This window comes from Micropterus salmoides, unplaced genomic scaffold (genome assembly GCF_014851395.1).
Source record: "Micropterus salmoides isolate LMB-PRFRI ecotype aquatic unplaced genomic scaffold, ASM1485139v1 Ms_hic_scaffold_5, whole genome shotgun sequence".
Taxonomy (NCBI): Eukaryota; Metazoa; Chordata; class Actinopteri; order Centrarchiformes; family Centrarchidae; genus Micropterus; species Micropterus salmoides.
The window spans coordinates 30,794,939-30,813,387 of record NW_024044237.1 but is presented as its reverse complement, the minus strand read 5'-3'; the positions used below and the strand labels follow the sequence as shown (position 1 = coordinate 30,813,387).

Genomic DNA, 18,449 nt, shown 5'->3' with positions numbered 1-18,449 from the left:
CATGTAAATCACCACTCTGCACACCATTTTTGATTCATCCATCAAGAATTTTTAACGGCACGTTGTAATGAATGACCTCAGTCCCAGGTTTGCATGAGATTTGACACACGTTTGTCACAACACACACTTGTCTTTGCAAATGGACAGAAAGAAAGACCTTTTCTGGTTGATAAGTGTGAGATGAAAGGGGGGGGGGGGGTGTCAGCCCAAAAGCCAATTTAAAAGCATATTGGGTCATTTTACTAAATATAGCTAGAATCTTATCTACTGTTGTGGAGCAGTGGACTTCTTTCTCACTTCTCCTTTTAGTTCAACATTAATACTAATAAGGGTTTCCTGTTGTTGCAAATGGTTTTGTGTGTTTGTGTAGGTGGCCATGATGCAGTGAATGCATTTAGGTTGTCAATACCACACCTACGAAACACTACCTATGACACGGAATAGCTGCGGCTCCACTGATTCAAAATGAAAATGGGAAGTGCCGTCTTCCTGTAGTTTCCTGTCGGGTGCACTCAAACAAGTTTACGTTCACACACTTGCATCTATAGGCCCCACGCACGCGCGGCTTGACGCCACTCTCGCATCACGTAGTGGTGACTGCCAGTGGAAAAGAAAATTTCATTACTCACACACGGCAGGTTCTGCAGCTTTCCAACTCTCTGCAAGTGGTTTTCCTGTGTCCTCAGGGATAAGTATAAAACGGTAAGCAACACAACTGTCTGCATTTCCAGCGAATCTTTCGAAAAGTATCTTTTGGTGATCCGGTGCCTTCTGCTGAAACTGAGAATATGAAGCTGGTTGTGCTTTGCCTTTTTGCAGTCTGCTGCTTTTCTTTGGCGAACACATCGACAAACATTACTGAAAAGAAAAAATTACAAGAAGTCCTGAGACAGCTGAAAGATGTGAGATTAAGCCTACAGGTAGGTTCCTCTACATTTACTTTTTCACTATCTTGCCCATGTGTGGTCACTGTTTAACATTAAATACAATGTTGTTGGTTTTTGTCTTGCAGCAACATGACCAGAACATGACATTGAATACTCCACCAAGGAATATTGAGGTAAGCCAAACTAACTCAACTAACTATCTAACCAAATAATATTGACAGTATGGTCATCACCACGTTTAATGTTTGTGGTTGCTTACTCATTGTTGTTATTCTCCCACTTACTGTAGTTGCTAATTGTCATGTGCCAGCTACTGTAGGAGTACATCAAATGATGTGAGATCACAAAATCTGTTGGGTTATAAGCAGATATAATCAGCTGTAAAGGTTGAGAGGCAACAGTCTCACCTACATAAGCAGTGTAAAGCTAACAAAACTAAACTTAACTAAATCTAGCACAGTTTATAGAGTAAATTTAAATATGAGAATATACTTTAAAATGTACTTTTCTACTTTCTCTCTAGTAAAATAATTAAGTATCTGAAATTAATAACTGCACAAAGTTTCTTGAGTTCAAGGTAAGAAAATATTTAAGTTAAACAGCATCAGAGAACAAACTAACACCCTCAAAACTTCACACAAACTAGCCACCTGCATTAAGTTTTTTTGTAAAATTACTGGTACCAGTTAGACCCTCGACAAACCTCAATACCATCATATTAATTTAAACTATTATTTGATTGTATGTGCTTGGCTTCAAATAAAGACCTCCTAAGATAAAGTGCATTACTTGTAAATTCAGATCTTTCTTGTCAGCTGTATGCTCTTGAGTGAGTCAAATCAAGAGCTTACTCAGTTCTCACAGCTTCCGTTGCACTCTCAAGCGAAATGTGATGAGTAATCAAGCAGAGAGCAGACACTTCCTCACACCACCTCACAAACTCAAAACGTTCTCTAGCATGCAAGAAAACATTTGACTCAATCTGTAGTTTAAAAAACTGTCAAATTACAGCTCATCTTAAACCACAAATGATAAGGATTCTTGTGTGGGTGTGAAGCCATTATTTTGCAAAATAAAGCTTAACAATCTGACTAAAAATCACTTCACTAATGAGAATTTGAGGCTGTCAAATGAAAAAACTCCATCAGAGAATTCCTAAATAAATAGATGTTAGAAAGAAGCTGTTTATTTATATTTATTTTGTTCAGTTCTCTTCACTGAAGGAATTCTCCAAGCATGCTGTAATCCAGAACTATAATTTGACCCAAGATTGCTGGTGTTATGAGCATGACACATTGAAGTATGAGTATCTAAACAGAAACAAACTGTTTCACTTGGAAAAAATGTGTCAACACTTTCATTAAGTTTTCTGGAGGGGAACAATTCAGACAAGAACATCCAAAGCACATTTAGGAAAAGAAACGCATCTTTAAAATAGTGGAAACTTTACTTGGTTAAGTTTCAGTTTAGGTAAAAGTGTTATGAATGTATCTGATTGGAAAGTCAACTGCAATTATGAAGTCATGACATGAAACTAAAAACAGCAACTTTCTTGGAAATGTTTTGTTGGCAGTGATGAGGTTTTTTCCTCAAATTGATACATGTAGTATTGCACCATAAAAAAAATAAAAATAAAATAAAAATCACCATGTAAACGTTAGTGAACGTAAAAGATTTTTGGCTAAACTAAATCTATATCTATATAGACGCTCTTTTTTATGGTTAATCGGCAATGTCCCTGTGTCATTTTCAAGTTTTCTGTAAAACTGAAATGAAATGGAAATATTTTGAACAAATTGTTTTTGTGAAAGTGGGATAATCCATACTAAATATTAAGCACTTTTAGAACAGTTTACAATGTTTGATATAAAAAAAAGCACCATCTGGTTTAGGTTTTTCAAGAGGCCAAATTGGACAAAGGACATTGATATATGTTGGTGTGGTATTGATGTTTTGTTCACAAACTGTGTTTTCTTTTCTCTTTTTCATCATATAACAGGACTGCTGCTGTCTGTCAGCCTTGCAATGCTTCCGGGCTAATCTGCAGGTGAAGTTCAACGCTGCAGACAGAAAAACAAACAAACTCTACAGGAGCCTGAGCAATCCCATTACTGTAAGTAAAAGGGTGGGAATAACTATTGGGAATGACTATTAATAAATAATATATCAAACAGTGAATCTCAAGTACAATGTCAAGTTTGCTGTACAGTACATTTCTAATACTAACTTATTTCTTTGATCCATTTCAGGAGAGGGGTCTGAACTTCTGTAATTCAGGAAATGTCATGGTAAGAGAATTCTGTTATTTCCTTATCTTTTGGCAACTATTTCAGTCATTTAAACCTGATTGTGGCACGTGTTGCACTCACAATAGATAGCCAATAAATTCTTCTTGTGGTTGCTTGTTTCCCTTTAGTCCACCTGCCAAGACTGTGACTCACATCCGAAGGAAAATGCCACAGAGTTCTTCAACAGACTGGAGTCTCTTATTCAAATGGTAAGGATATATCTTTTTTTTTTAATCTGGCACATTTCACAAAAATATAAATATTACACTTTTCTTTTTACTGTGCCATTAAGAATGTTGCTGAAAATTTGTAGCACTACATATTAAAATCAAGGCATGACTATATGAAACAATTATTGATGTGAAAATTCAAAAGAAATGTTTCCCTCTTTAGGCCATAACCAGACGGAGCATGAACTGAGAGGGGGAGATCTACTTGTTACCAAGGATTGAATGTAGACAAGACACTACGCTGAAAAGATGCTAAATATGTTATAGCCTTCTAAGCATTTAACTTATTTAATATTTATTTTGATAGTGGTGGGGAACCCACTCAAGCTACAAATGAGGTATTCTCAGGAAAGCTGCTTTACCGCCACCCAGTGGACGTCGCAGTTTTTTCTCTTTTTCACAGAAAGTGAAAGTTAATTTATTTGTTGTAGTTCTTAAAGAAATAAATTATATAATGGCATTTATACTATGTATGACGTGCCTTAGTACATTCTTTTTTGAAATAATTGTACCAATTGAAAATATTAAATCGATTACAACAGAGGTTTTGGTTTGATTGGTTTATTTGGTAACATTTCTACAAGCTTCCAGCAGATGTGAATACAAGACCATCATTTAAAGTTCTTATTGACTGTGCGAGTTTGTTAAACTGAGAAAATTCACAATTTGATATTCATACCTGACAGTATGTCACTGCTTATGTTTTTTTATGCGTTTATTCTTTGGTGTCCATCAGATGAGTTGCACCCCAAACAATTATCTATGTATCAACTTTTAAATAAACCAAACATTTACATGAAAATGAGACTGGATAATTGGCAGCATAGCCTAGCCAAGGGAAAAGTATTTTCTGTCATTTGTAAGGATACAAACTGTGGCGCTTAGTTAAATTACAAGATAATAAAATTTATATTTATATCAACTTAATATAATACTTGTGAAAAACAAATGTGATGGTAAATGGTCTGTACTTGTTTAGCCCTATAACGCCTTTCTAGTCTTCCGACCACTCAAAGTGATATATATATATATTTTTTTTAAACACAACATTCACCCACATTTATATGCTGAATTAAGTGCTCAGAACAGAAACTAACACACTATGAAACAGCCATTGGGGGCAATTTGGGGTTCAGTATCTTGCCCAAGGACACTTCTACATGCAGACTGGCACTGTCTTCCAATTAACGGGCAACCAGCTTAACCTCCTGAGCCACAGCAGGGGAGGTGTCCCGGTGCAAAACCGAAAGAAGGTGATGTAAAAAGTGGATTTAAGCTATAGGAAGGGAGAGGCTGGAGTAAACATGTCAACCTTCTTTTAACGCCCAGGTCGGCTAAATCAAATGATGACCCTCCCATGTCAGCCAATTGCCTACTGAGGTTGACCAGGACAGCCTCCAAGACAGTGGGATGGGCATCACACTGGGATAGCAATGAAGTGAACACTATTGCACTGTGAAGTGCAGACAGTTTGTGACTAGGGTGGTAATGTTGCTGATAGATTGTTCATGTAAAGGGGAGTGAATTCATTTGTTCCAAGTAACCGTAACCGTTAACGTTAGCTGGCAATAAGTATCCTTCCAGCTGATACTGAGCATACATCATGAGAGGAAATTAGTATTTATGCTGAAGTTTTCAGTACATTTTTGTTTTCACACTGTTGTATTTTCACAATTTAAAACCACTTATGGGGTTTGCTACCAAGATATGTGCTGGACTAAAGCAAATACTACTGACTTTTCACACTATTTTCTATGTAGTTTTAGTCAGAAAAGAATTGTGGAAATAGTACCATTACTGATTAAACTATTCAAATGCAAAGCATGGCTGAAAATGACCAAAATGTCACTAGACAAATTTTTTCAGCTTGCCTTGTGTGATTTTCTTTGTTTCTTGATTTCCTACTATAATATATTCATTATATTGTCTCCAGTGATTCATCCAATGACCTTGCGCCGTATTTAAGTTTTTGGTATTTTAAAGCCACCTAGACTGAAGAATGTGATTTCTGTAATGTGAATTCTTACATGGTACACATTGATCAAAGATTCATACCACAGGATTCCAGGCCCAAATATAAATGAGCAGTCAAGACAGTTGGTTAGATGACTTCTCGTATCAAAAATAAATCACATTCAATACCAATATTGAATTACAGGGCTGAGAAAGTTTGTTTGAATACACACTGTGAATTACTCCCACCACTAGAGGGCCCCATCAGGTTAAAGGCAGTGTGATGTGTGTGAAAAATGTTTCCACCTTTTGCTGTTCAGACAAAAAATGTTCTGTGTTATTTTGATATTGTTTTGCTATAGACTGTATTATCATTGTCTATTTAATAAATAAATCAAACATAAAATCAAACTCGTGTCACCTGAGGAGGTACATTGTATTTGGGCACTTTGAGAATAAGAGTTAGGTAATATAAAACATATAATCTGTCTGTCCATCTTCACCAGGTGCGTTTACTTTGAGTACAGACATGAAAGCTACCACAAAAACCACTAACAAACAAGTGTGAAGACCCAAAGCAATCCAAATGCCACTAAACTCTCACAATGACAGGTGCGCACATGTTTTTAAGCAGGTGTCCTATCTTCAAAACACCACTGATGCGGACTTCCCAGATGACAAAGGGGATTTCAGCAACACAAACACATCAATTTTTACCAAGATGTTTTTCACACCTATGAATAAACAATACTGGTGACTTTGTTGACTTAACTCACTTGAAAAATGTTAGTTTATGCTTTAGTCAAGAGAAGGATTTGTATGGTATCTTAATCAAAAAGATGTCCAGAAATAACCAGGAGTTAAAATCTCAATCTCTGATGGACGAATTGTATTATACAGTAGATGTCTGAAAAGAGTGATTGCAATTCACCCTACCTTTTACTAAAGACATTCTTAAGGTAATCTCTCATTAATCTACAGCCTCATTATTATTGCTGTGCAGTGTGGGGCAAAGCAGCTCACTAAGGCTACGTTCAGACTGCAGGCCAACGTGACCCAAATCCGATTTGTTTGCCCATATGTGACCCAGATCTGATCTTTGGCAGTGTGAACAGGCCAAGTTACATGGAATCTGATCTTTTCCAGTTCGGAATTGGGCCACTTCCATATGTGGTCCAAATCCAATACAGATTGGATCTTTTTAAATGCGACCCGAGTCCGGACACTCAGGTCGGAATTGATGCGACTTTGACGTCACTCTAGAGCAGCTATTATCACAGTTCTGCGGTGAATGAAAAAGCTTCACAAAAGCCATTTTTAAACAAGGGGCTCTCTTCCTCCTCTACCTCGCTATCATCTGCTCACAAACTCCCTTTCTTCCACCTGAAATCCACCGGACCGCAAGCTCTCTTCTGAGTTACGCGCATGCTGTTTGTCTAGGCGGACACAGTGGGGGGAGAGAGGGGGAGAGAGAGGGAGAGTGAGTTGTGGGGCAGTTGCGTTGTACACCGCCAGAAACTGTAAAGAAAACACTTTTCATAATTCAGGAGAAATGTGACCCGTGAGAGGACAATAAAAAACGTCAGTCTCCCGTGAGCTAACCTCTGTTGCTCCTTGTTTAGTTCTGTAGCCTGCAACATGTGTGTGACGTGTTATTCTTCTGCGCATGCGGGTCACTTTCAGGCCACGGACAGTTCACACTGGAGTCTGATATGGGCCACATTTAAGCAATAATGTCAAACAAAAAATTCGGAACTGAGTATTAAGGCCTGCAGTCTGAACACAGCCTTAGACATGAGGAGACTGCAGATCACACGAAACAAGGCAGCAAGAATGCTCTTAAGGTGTGTGTTTGAAAAAGGAGCGACTACATATGAAAATGGGATGGTCAACAGTAGATGAGCATCTGAGACATTATCTTATTTGCTCTAATTAAAAACATTCAAATTTAGTATTAAAAAAGGTCCATTGTGTAATATTTAGGGGTATCTATTGACAGAAATATAACATACATAGCTATGTTTTCAAAAGTATACAAAGACCTTACAAAGAACGAGCCATTTTTATCTACCTACACCGCCGGTTTAAAAGGGGAGACTGCTGTCCAGCCAAATTCACAGGTATTTATTAGACTGGACAATTTCAATTTCACATATTATAAATTTAGTAAATGTATCTATCATAAAGGCTTAATTTCTTTCTTAATTTCCTCAGAATGTCTTGCCACAAGAACAGCTTAGAGAGCTGAGGTCATAATGACTTCAGCTGCTACGCAAGAGGTTTGTGGGAGGGTGCTGATTAGCTCACCAGGTAAAGCCCGCACACCATGTACAAAGATCCATTCCAACCCACAGCTCTTTGCCACATGTCATCCCCTATCTCCATGTTTCCTGTCTCTCTCTTCAGCTGCTCCATCTAATGAAGGCAAGAAGCCCACAAATAAAATTTAAACAGAAAATATAATATATATTATTTGAGATCTTGAATTTTCTACCACAACCATGTGATGTATTAAAATCAAACTAACATTAACATCACTGAGTTTATCGGATTAGAATAATTTTGATCTTTTATAATAGTCATATATTATGTTTTTATCCTCACATGTACACTGCGGAAAAGAGTTAACTTAATTTACACTTGTTTTATTGCAAATCAAAGTGACAACAGGTGCACTGTTGACGGGCTTCACCCAAACAAACTGGGCTCAGGAATGCTAGCTGCTCACATACAGCATACGGTGCGGTCCTCCCCATATGACTTACGTAAATGACTAATCATTCATGCGGCACACCTGGACACACCACAGCCGTATCGCAGTAACACAGCACCTGTGTGAGGTCGAGGTTAGACTGGTTTTCATCCTACCCTTCCAATAGGAGGTTCTGTGTGTCTGAATACTGTGTCTCTTCATTCTGTTTGGTTATATATGGTGTCTGGTTCAACAGTAATTTAAGTTTCAAGCAGCACACCACAAAGCTTGTGTAATCATGTTTTTACCAGCTTAGAAATATATCAAAAATACGATCATTAACTTTAAGAACACTGAGACCATCTTACACGCCTCTGTTTCATCACGCCTTGATTACTGCAACAGCCCTTTTACTTACTTTACCCAAAAATCCAGATTGCAGACTCCGGACTTTTCAAAACTCAGCTGCCAGGCTTTTAACCAGAACAAAGAAATGTGATCACATCCCTCCTGTTTTAGCTTCATTACACTGGCTCCCAGTATATTTTAGGATAGACAAATTTTTTTGATTACTTTTAAAGTTCTTCATGGCTTCTCTCCCGTTGTATCTCTGACCTTTTAGTTCCATTCGCACCAGCACGTACCTTGAGATCCTCGGGCAGAGGTCTTATGTCTGCTTGACTGAATACTAAAGGGGACAGTTTGAAGTCAGGGCCCGAGGCTCTGGAACAGCCTGCCTGAGGAAGGGCAGAGTGGCTGAATCAGGGAACTCATCTAAGTTCCTTCTTAAAACGTACTTTTATAGGAGAGCCTTTCCTGATTGATTTTAATTAATTATCCATTTTTCTTTAACTGTATTTTAATTTCATAACTTTCTTCCTGCTTTTACCGTGTATTTTATTTTGTTTGATGTGTTTTATTTAGTTTGTGAGGCGAAGCAGAACACACAATGAAGCATATTTACTCTCACAAATGCAAAATGCTTTGATCTTGTTCAGAAAAAAAAAACCTCAGTGGTACAATACTCTGGCAGAATTTTGCATTTGCAGCGTGGAATTGTTTTCTTCAAAGCTGAAACCACACTGAGATAAATGCAAGAAAACCAAACAGCTGTGTTGTACAGATAAGCTGTGTACCTGGCAGATGTCTGCACGAGAAGACTGTAAAAGTTTGTGAATCCCTCTTGGTGTGGGTAGTAATCTATAGTCAGGTTAAGGGGTTTTCCGCAGTGGGTAGCACAAAATGTGTAATATGTATGAAATGAACTTAATACAATTCAAGAGTGTCAACCAACCATAGTGGCTTGCTGGTTGTTCACGCCCTGTTGTCTAAATAGGTCATTTTGGCTCTAGTAACTGCCATGATGGAAGACATTTGTGTGCAAAATCTCAACATTTTATTAAAAAACAGTTTTGGAAGATCTTTTCTATATTTAAAATCACTTGCAACAAACGTGTTTGAGTGGCTTTTCCTGTATTAGAAAAGCAGACTACTGACTTGTTATTTCCTCTGATGGAGGTGAAGAATGTACACGTACAATAGACATACCAAGGTCAGCTGACTGTCCTTGGTATGTCAGGGCCCTTATGCTATGTTCAGACTGCATGTGACTCAGATCTGATCTTTTTATGGCCGTGTGAAAAGGCTAAGTCACTTGGAATCTGATCTTTTCCAGTTCGGATTTGGGCCACTTTCACGTGTGTATCATATTCTATTTCATTACTGCTTAAGCACTTCTAGTCAGATTCTATCTGCATTTCGTTGCTTTGTACCAGTGACATGCGCAATGACAGTAAAGTTGAATCTAATCTAATCGTGGTCCAAATCCGATACAGATCGGACCTTTCTAAATGCGACCTGAATCTGGACACTCAGGTTGGAATTGATGCAACTTTGACGTCACTCTAGAGCAGCTGTTGTCACAGTTCTGCTGCAGAAGGAGCCGTGGCGAATGGAAAAGCTCCACAACAGCCATTATTAAACATGTGGCTCCCTTTCTTCTCTACCTTGTTATCATCTGCTCACAAATTCTCTTTTTTACACCTGAAATCCATTGGACCACAAGCTATGTTATGAGATGCGTTGCACAGCACCAGAAACCGTAATGAAACTGACAGAAAGTTGTGAACACTTGTCATAATTCGGGAGAAATGTGATTCTTGAGAACCAATGAAAAACAGAGTCTCCCGTGAACTAATAACAAAAACAACAACCCCACCACCAACAACACCACCAACTTTGATTTAGCACCTTTCACAGACCCAAGGACGCTTAACAAATGGGGGGGGTAAGAGGTGTGAGGCCAGGGGAAATTAAAGTGCATAGGCCTCAGAGAAGAGATGCGTTTTAACTTGGTTTTTAAAGGTTATTACAGAGGAGGCAGAGCGTATAAAGAGGAAGCTTGTTCCAGAAAGGTGGTGCACCGACACAGAAGGCTCTGTCACCAAATGTCCGGAGCCTGGAAGTCCAAGTTTTGTGTAGCCTTGCTGGGCAGACCGAACAGGATACTGTTACAGTAGTCAAGTCGAGAGGTGATGAAGGAGTAGATGGATCCTGTTTGCTGGTCGTGGCCTTTGCTTTTGACACTAGCTCAAGATCCTGAGCTGTTTTGAGCGGGGAGAAAGAGGAGAGGCAGTACTGTGGTGTGAAGACAGCTGAAAAGTTTGTGTCCAGCAGTGGTAGTGTGGTTGGGTGGGAGGAGTTGGACAGCTGCAGTTGCTGGTGGATGGTTTCTACCTTTTTCTGGAAGTATTCCAGGAACCTGGAACATAGGCCAGCAGCGTCAGATGGTTAAGGAGAGTCAGGTGGGCAGAGTAGGTGGTTGATGGTGGGAAAAAGCTGTTTAGGTTGATGTTGTTGGTTGCCCATGAGTGTAGAGTAATAGTTTTCGCCCTGGACAGAGCATCTTTGTAGATCTTAACTTGGTCAGATTTTTTATAATACCTCTACAGCCTCCGCCCTGTGGCCTTCATGAGGCGGAGTGCAGCAGTGAACCACGGAGCAGGACCAGGAGGAGTGATGAGGGAGGGTCCAGACTACGTGACAGGGCCAGGTTGTAGTGATTAACAAAGTCATCAACTGTGCAGTTTGGGGGATAGCTGATACGATGGCCTGCAAGGGTACATGATAGTTTAGGTATGCACACTTGTTTGATGTTTCGATATGCAATGGCCCTTTTCACACACTCCCTCTGTGTGTGCACATAAACAGAGAACATGACGGCAAGGTGATAGGAAATAGCCAGGTCAATGGTCTGTAGATGGGTGGGGGTTGTACCCTTGGAGCATACCAGGTCCAGTGTATGACCTTTAGCATGTGTGGGGCCGTTGACATGTGTGAAATTAAAGTAGTCCAGTAGTGACAAAAATTCTGCAGCATAAACATCACTGGAATCAACATTGATGTTAAAGTCACCAAGTAGGATGTTAGTATGAGAGGTGGGCCAAATCAGAGCAAGGTGGTCAGAAAGCTCAGGCAGAAAACTAGCAGATGCCTTATGCGGGCATTAGACAAGGACCACTTTTAGCTGCAGAGACCCAGACAGAGCAAAGTAAATGCACTCAAATGAAGAGGCGTGTACTGGAAATTCTTTTATCTAGATGTCTGCATGATGTATGACAGCCAGTCCACCACTACGTCCAGAACTACGGGGCTTTCGAATGCAACTATAGCCTTGGGGGGTAGCTTGGTTAAGCGCAAGAAAGTCCATTTGCCAAGTTTCAGTCAGACACAGAAAATCCAGTTTCCTGTCAGTTATGATGTCATGTGTGAGTGGCGCTTTATTACTTACTGAGAGAGTGTTCAGCAGCATAAATGAGGCAGACTTATGGACCGATGTATTGGCATGGGCTGCAGCTAACGATTTTAGTATTCGAAGCTTCTATAGATTAATTCAACGATTCATCGAAGCAACGTTTAAGAAGTACTTTTGCTTGGCAGCGGCGGCGGCGACGGGATCGCACACTACACGAGCTGACAGCGGCAGTGTCACCGCTGTCGACGCTGGTCTCCAAACCCCGATTTCTTAAGAAAACACACGGGAAATGTGAAACAGGAAATGAGGGATCCTGCACACGAAACAGCTGTTGTTTGTTATCATTACGATAGCAATTATAAAGACAAAGAATCTGGGTGAAAGGATGGATTATCACCAAGCAGCAACCTCTGGCTCTCACTTCCGATACCAATGTGGAAGTATCTGAAACTGCAATTCATCGAGTGGCCACTTGAGGCTGGCTGCAGAAGGGAGTCAATCTCCATTGACCCCCATGTTAAAAAGCCCAACTTTACAGCAGAATAAAACATGTTTACAGCCTGGTTCAAAAAATGGTTTTAGTGCATATTTGCAAGTGCAAGTTTGCCCTTTGTGACAACTGTGAAGGGGGTGAATTTATAACTATTTGAATATATAACTGTTTAAATTATATTAAGCCTTAAAGTTCTGCATTATTAGGGGCGTGGCCACTTTGACAGGCGCCAGTAGTCGCTGCTACTGTTAGCACTCGGTCCGCCGTCTGTTAGCCTCACTCAGCTACACGGAGCTCTGAGGCTCAGCCTGTCGGAGCCTTTTGAACATTTCTACTTGCAGATACTGGATGAATAATGGCAGGCTGTGCATTTCATTGGAGAGAGAACCTCCAGGAAATCCGTGTTCTACTTGGTGAGTGAAATTCCTGTATTTTATTTATGTGTGTGTTATGTGTTAACATTTAACAGGTATCTGTTAATGGTATATAGCTTGTTAGCTTAACATTAGCTCTTTACACTAATTAGCCATTAGTGTAAGCAACGTTATGTAAGTTAGTGTGTTCTAACCGCAACTTTTAATGAGTCAAAGACAAGACAGCAAGAAGAGAGAAGCCCAAATGTAACGTGATTAGATTAACCTCAGACATTAGGGTGATAACGCTTTGAAGAAAAGGCGTCTGTGTGAAGTTGGAAGTAAAGGCTCAGCTCTCAGTTAGCTTCCGTTATGTTAACGGTAACTTTTACTGACGGGCGATGTGAGATTTAGCTACGTCCTGTAACGGAATCACTGTTCAGTTAGATACTAGTCAGATACTAATATAAGTGGCTGCACCTAATCTCGATAGACATGAAGGGTTTAAAGGCAGCCGAGGAGGGAGCGGCTGCGGAGTTCTGCCTGAAACTGTCACACCGAGGAGCACCGATGCCACTATTTGATCTAGCTGTCTCTCCCGAGGAGAGCCGTGCACCTCCAAGTGTAATGTTACTGTTTAAAAATGATAACGTTATACTCTTCTTTGTGGGGTTCATCAGTGGGGATGATTGATTCTAAGTACATATTAAAGGCAGTTTAGAGTCATCAATAAGTTATTACACTCAGTATATGTAGCATTCCTTGAGATTCAGCAAACAATCTGATGTGATAACTGCGTTTGATCAGCGATGTTTCTGATAAGGAGCTTAAGAGGTGGATGCATAATTCAGCAGATCAGCTGTTGTAGACTACCTGCAGAGATTTGCATCCACCTTTTTTTTACCAGCATATAATGCGCGTTATACCTGCAGACAGGTAGCTGGGCTGTAACTAGGGCGATGGTTTAGTTAAGGCGAGAAATTAGGTGTGTGAGAGCTGCCTCTGAGTTTGTTTGGTGGGTTACAGTTCAATAAGAAATATAAAATAAGATCCTTACAATAAACGTTCAATAAGATCTGACTTGAGTAGTTATTATTGCACAGTGTCCAGCAGAAAACCGTATATTGCACATATTAGGAAACTGTGTATTTCACATTGCCACCCCTAATTACTGCCACATGCCAGAGAGGTTTTCATGCTGAGGCGATCTCAGAGTTCAGTAGCTTTATGGCTCTTTGGAAGAAGCTGCTCAACTGTCTACCCATTGTTGTCTTTACAGGTGCCAGAGGAGCTGATTGCAGAACCCTCCAGATGTGATTAGCTCATCAGGAGAGAACAGCTCCAGCCTCCAGCTCTTCAGCTCCTGCTTTTCTTTTTACTCAACACCTGAACACTACTGACGTGAAATTATGACACTGGGTTCTTATCAACAGATTCTATCATTATAATAACTCAACACATTTCAAGTCATACAAAACTACTTACATATGTAGCCTTTTAATATTGATGTTTTCATGAATGCAAGACAAGAGTTTAATTAATTAAACTATTGTTTGTGTATTAGGAATACTTTGTTATAAAGTGTATCAGACTAATTATACATAATATCATTCTTCTTTCATCACTTTCATATTTTAATTTTAAATAGTCTGATCTAAACTTATTATAGTTAACAGCTGTAAATGAATGAGTAATATTTTGCATATACGTTTTCTAGAAAGTAATGCATGAAAGGTTGATATTATACACTGTTTTATTTTGACATTTCTTTAGGAGACAAATGTGATATTGACTGAGAAGTTACTCTGTAGTGAAAAACAAAGAATTATCTGCACACTGAATAGTTTTGAAGCCCTGTAGGAGGTGTCATTTATTGCAACCTCTGAGAGGCTCTTGTGGTTTACATTGTATAGACTCATCTGTTTACTACATGTGCATTCGGTCAGCTCTGAGATCTCAGAGTTTGCAAGATCACAATAAAAACCACCTAGTGTGATTCCTAATTACTCTGCAGATCATTCTTTGTTTCTGTGTTGAAACTAGACTTAGAGCAGCAAACACACTCTTCAGAAACTTCAGGCTCTGTTATGGTATATGGCTTGTTATTTATCTTAAAGTATAAGGTAGAAAGTAAAAATACTCATGCACACACAGAAATACACTACATAATTACTTTTCATGTGAAACATGTTGGGTTGAGTATTTTCACTTTTTAACTTATACTAGACTGATGTTCTTAAGCAAGAGTTCAGTTTTAATGTTTCATGTTTTATCTGTGGTATACGATTAGCTTTTCAGTAAGTAGTAAAGACAGGGAGTGCTAATATATATATAGAATTTATTACAAATGAACCATAAACCATATCTATTTTTAAATGGATCTATGATACAAACATGGAAAATATTTGAAACTCTAAGTAAACAGAAGGAGAGAACGCCTTTCCACGTCAGTAAACGCCAACAGATACAGACTTCCACGACAGTAACAAGGCTTCCAGGTCTCTGCAGCTCTCTGGCACCAGGTGGGACATCTGATCCACAGTGTGACTCTGGGAGGAAAATGTGTAATAAATTCTTCAGGTGATAAAAAATATAAAGCAAATACAGATGATTCTTTTAATAAATACAAATAAATTACAAGTAACATACTGAGGTGAAGTCCAAATAAAACGACTCGTAACCGCTTGTAACCAACGGTATGCAAATTGATTTGCTTGAAATTGTTAGTTTGAGCTGTAACGTTAATTAAACTTAAGGTAATTAATTACTGATTCATAGTTAACGTTATCGTTAAGTTAACTGTTAACGTTGGTCTCAACAAAATCTAACTTTAGTGTTGCAAAATAACGTTACCACATTTATATATTAAAAAGTATTTAAAACCTTGTGAAGTCTAATGTCATTAACAGATATGCGAGTTATTTTAATATTTTCCGGTGTCTTACCTTGACTGTGAGCTGGTAATGTCGGTAAACTGGTAACAACCAGCCGCAGGTTCCAACCTCCACCGTACAGCACCGCAGAGTAGCATGTAGCATTAGCTCCTTAGCATGAGCTAACTCAGTCATGTCGAGCTAGGCGGGAGTGGTTTCAACAACACGTCACCTCAGCTCCACCTACGACCCGCCTCTTTGCCCATTTTTGGTTATCCGGGAGTGACGCGCAGTGACGCGCTGCCAAGATGGCGCCGGCCAGCTCCGCCAATTTTGAGCTTCAAAATGTCTCTTCAGAAAACAATGGGTGACGTCACGGACGCTACGTCCATTTTTATATACAGTCTATGATTATCACACGCAGGTAGCAGGGATTGTCTGAGCTACAGAGAGAGCTGTAGGTGACTCAACAATCAATCATGATTTCAGTTAAATGCTAAAGTTGCTGTTACCTTGTTTGTGGTCCGCTGGCAGAACACTGGGTGCTTTCTGATCAGGTGCCATCGTGCTGTTGCCGAGGCGACGGACTGTGACAGAGTGGTTGTTTTCTTTTAGCTTGAAATAATCCCATACTTTAGACACTTTCTTCTTCCCTAGCTATTTTCGCTCTTCCTCCAACAAACAGTGCCATCATAATCACGTTGTGCTCACAGCGTAAGCACGATGTGCAACAGTTATAAATGTCCGTGCAAAACACTGTGCTGTATAGTTATATGGATTAAACAAAGCATTGATGCAAAGAATGAAAGCCATGACGCCGGTGGAGAACGCTACCTTGTCCAACGCTACCTGCGTAAGCTTACAAGCAACGGACCATCCACCAAGAATCACGGCCAAGCTTCAGAGACTACTGAGGAGGATCAAGCCGTTGTCAGTGGTAATTACAGTTGTTGGCAGTTTGGGGGATCTTCAGAATAAAGCCAAGGTTTGGAAGTAGCTTGTCGACCACTCTGCAAGGTAGCGTAGAAACTAGAAAAAGCCACTGGTATAGCAGATCCCGGAGCGTATCCAGAGCACACAGAGAAAAAGTTGCAGAGTGTGAGAAAGTGAATCCAACTAGTAGCCTAATTGCGAAAACCAGATTAGTGAAGCAGCAGGAGTTGAATCGCAGTGTAGCTGGAGTATTTTTTGTGAGCATGAGAAGCGGAGACAGACACGCCAGCATCCTCTCACACCAACTGTTCCAGCCAACCTCTGTTGCTCCCTGTTTACTTCTGTAGCCTACAACAGCGTGCTGCTGCGTGTGACGTTGTGTTATTCTTCTGCGCATGCAGGTCACATTCAGGCCGTGGACAGTTCACACTGGAGTCTGATATGGGCCACATTCAAGCAATAATGTGAACTGTCAAACAAAAAAATCAGATCTGGGAAAACAAATCGTAATTAAGGATTAAGGCCTGCAGTCTGAACGTAGCCTTAGAAACACAATACTCTTATAATATAATAATCATGAAATTCAATTATAATAATCTATGTTAACACACAAAAACATCCTTTCAAGTTACGGTTTTCTAAGGCTGTGAACCAAACATCAGATTATTGAAGCCCACAAAGCTAAAATAACAAAACAAAAAACCCTACATCCTCTAATAACTATTTCAAACAAAAATAACCATTATGGTTTCTTTCATCCGGACTATCAGTCAGGAGCAGATACTGAAGGAGTACAGATGACAACATACTGGATGACAGGTTGACTAACAGAGTCGTGTTCCTAGGCAACCGTTGAAATCCTGTGAGAACATCAATTCCTGCGTTACTGTCCTAAAACAGAAACATCAGTTTAAATGTGGCTTTGCATTGAAACCTTAATTACTGGACAATTTTTATAAACAATACTTTTTTCTCCCACTCCATGATGTTTATGGTCCTGATTGAAGGAATAGGTTTACATGTTATTAAGTTTATCTTAAAAGAACACTCACATGTACATTAGCAGTTATTCACCATTGCATTCATACCTCCTGTACATACTGGCCCGGAGATCCCTTCCTAAAGGATCACTTACCAATATAAGTGATGGGAGACAAAATCCACAGTCCTCTTCCGATTAAAACATGTTTTCTAAAATTGTAGTGAAGGGTCATAAAAACAAAAAGGGAATACTAAAAAACTTTGAAAGGAAAAATATGAACCCATCCTTTAATGAGAACAAGTGCCACATTACACACTGTCAGTGTGCAATATTTAGGAGGATCTATTGACAGAAATGCAATATAATACTCATAACCATGTTTTCAGTGGTGTATAAAGACCTTACATAATGAACCGTTAGAATACTTTAGAAAAGAGGTCACTAATAGGCGGACCGCGGTCCGGATCCGGACCCAGCCGCTGTCCTCTCCGGACCGCCGACCTACAGCCGATTTATTATTCAAACTTACAACCTCGTGACGGAGCGTTTTCTATTTTAACCCTTGCAGCTTTTTTTGCATTTACTATACTGGTTTAGACAGCATATGAGTTCTATGAGAACTCCTATGCTAGCTGGCAGGACAAACTAGAGCTCACGTTTCTCACAGAACAACAGAAAGTCGGAGTGGTAGCTCTGTAAGAGAGAATGAAAGAGAAGAGGAAGTCATTTGTTATGATGCGTTGAGTGTTTATTATAAAATTGGTTAAGACTACACTTCACTTCAAGCTAAACTTTTTATTAGGCACTTTATTTTAGTTTACTTAAATTTAAAATTGCTTTGAATTTATTATTAGAGTAGTTAATATTTATTATCCCTCCAGTTTGATGTGAAAATTGACTATTAAATATTTGATTTGAAAGTCTGTTGTTGACTAAAAACACATGTTGATACAACTATATAACGCAAGTTAGTCGTGAAATTTTTTGAATTCTAATTGAATACACCTGCCT

General features: G+C 39.4%; 1 protein-coding gene across 1 annotated transcript; it reads left to right on the top strand.

Annotated features, from left to right (window-relative positions):
- Window positions 1-740: 740 nt before the first annotated feature.
- Window positions 741-3,948, top strand: il21 (interleukin 21). Its single transcript, XM_038699644.1, has 6 exons — window positions 741-920; window positions 1,013-1,060; window positions 2,887-3,000; window positions 3,137-3,175; window positions 3,304-3,384; window positions 3,569-3,948. The coding sequence occupies exons 1-6, from the start codon at window positions 789-791 to the stop codon at window positions 3,593-3,595; spliced, it is 441 nt and encodes a 146-aa protein (XP_038555572.1). The 5' UTR covers window positions 741-788; the 3' UTR covers window positions 3,596-3,948.
- Window positions 3,949-18,449: the final 14,501 nt, after the last annotated feature.

Coding starts and splice junctions, on each gene's coding strand:
- il21 (XM_038699644.1), top strand. CDS start 789: ATGAAGCTGGTTGTGCTTTGCCTTTTTGCAGTCTGCTGCTTTTCTTTG. Junction 3,001..3,136: donor GCCTGAGCAATCCCATTACT/GTAAGTAAAAGG, acceptor GATCCATTTCAG/GAGAGGGGTCTGAACTTCTG. Junction 3,176..3,303: donor GTAATTCAGGAAATGTCATG/GTAAGAGAATTC, acceptor GTTTCCCTTTAG/TCCACCTGCCAAGACTGTGA.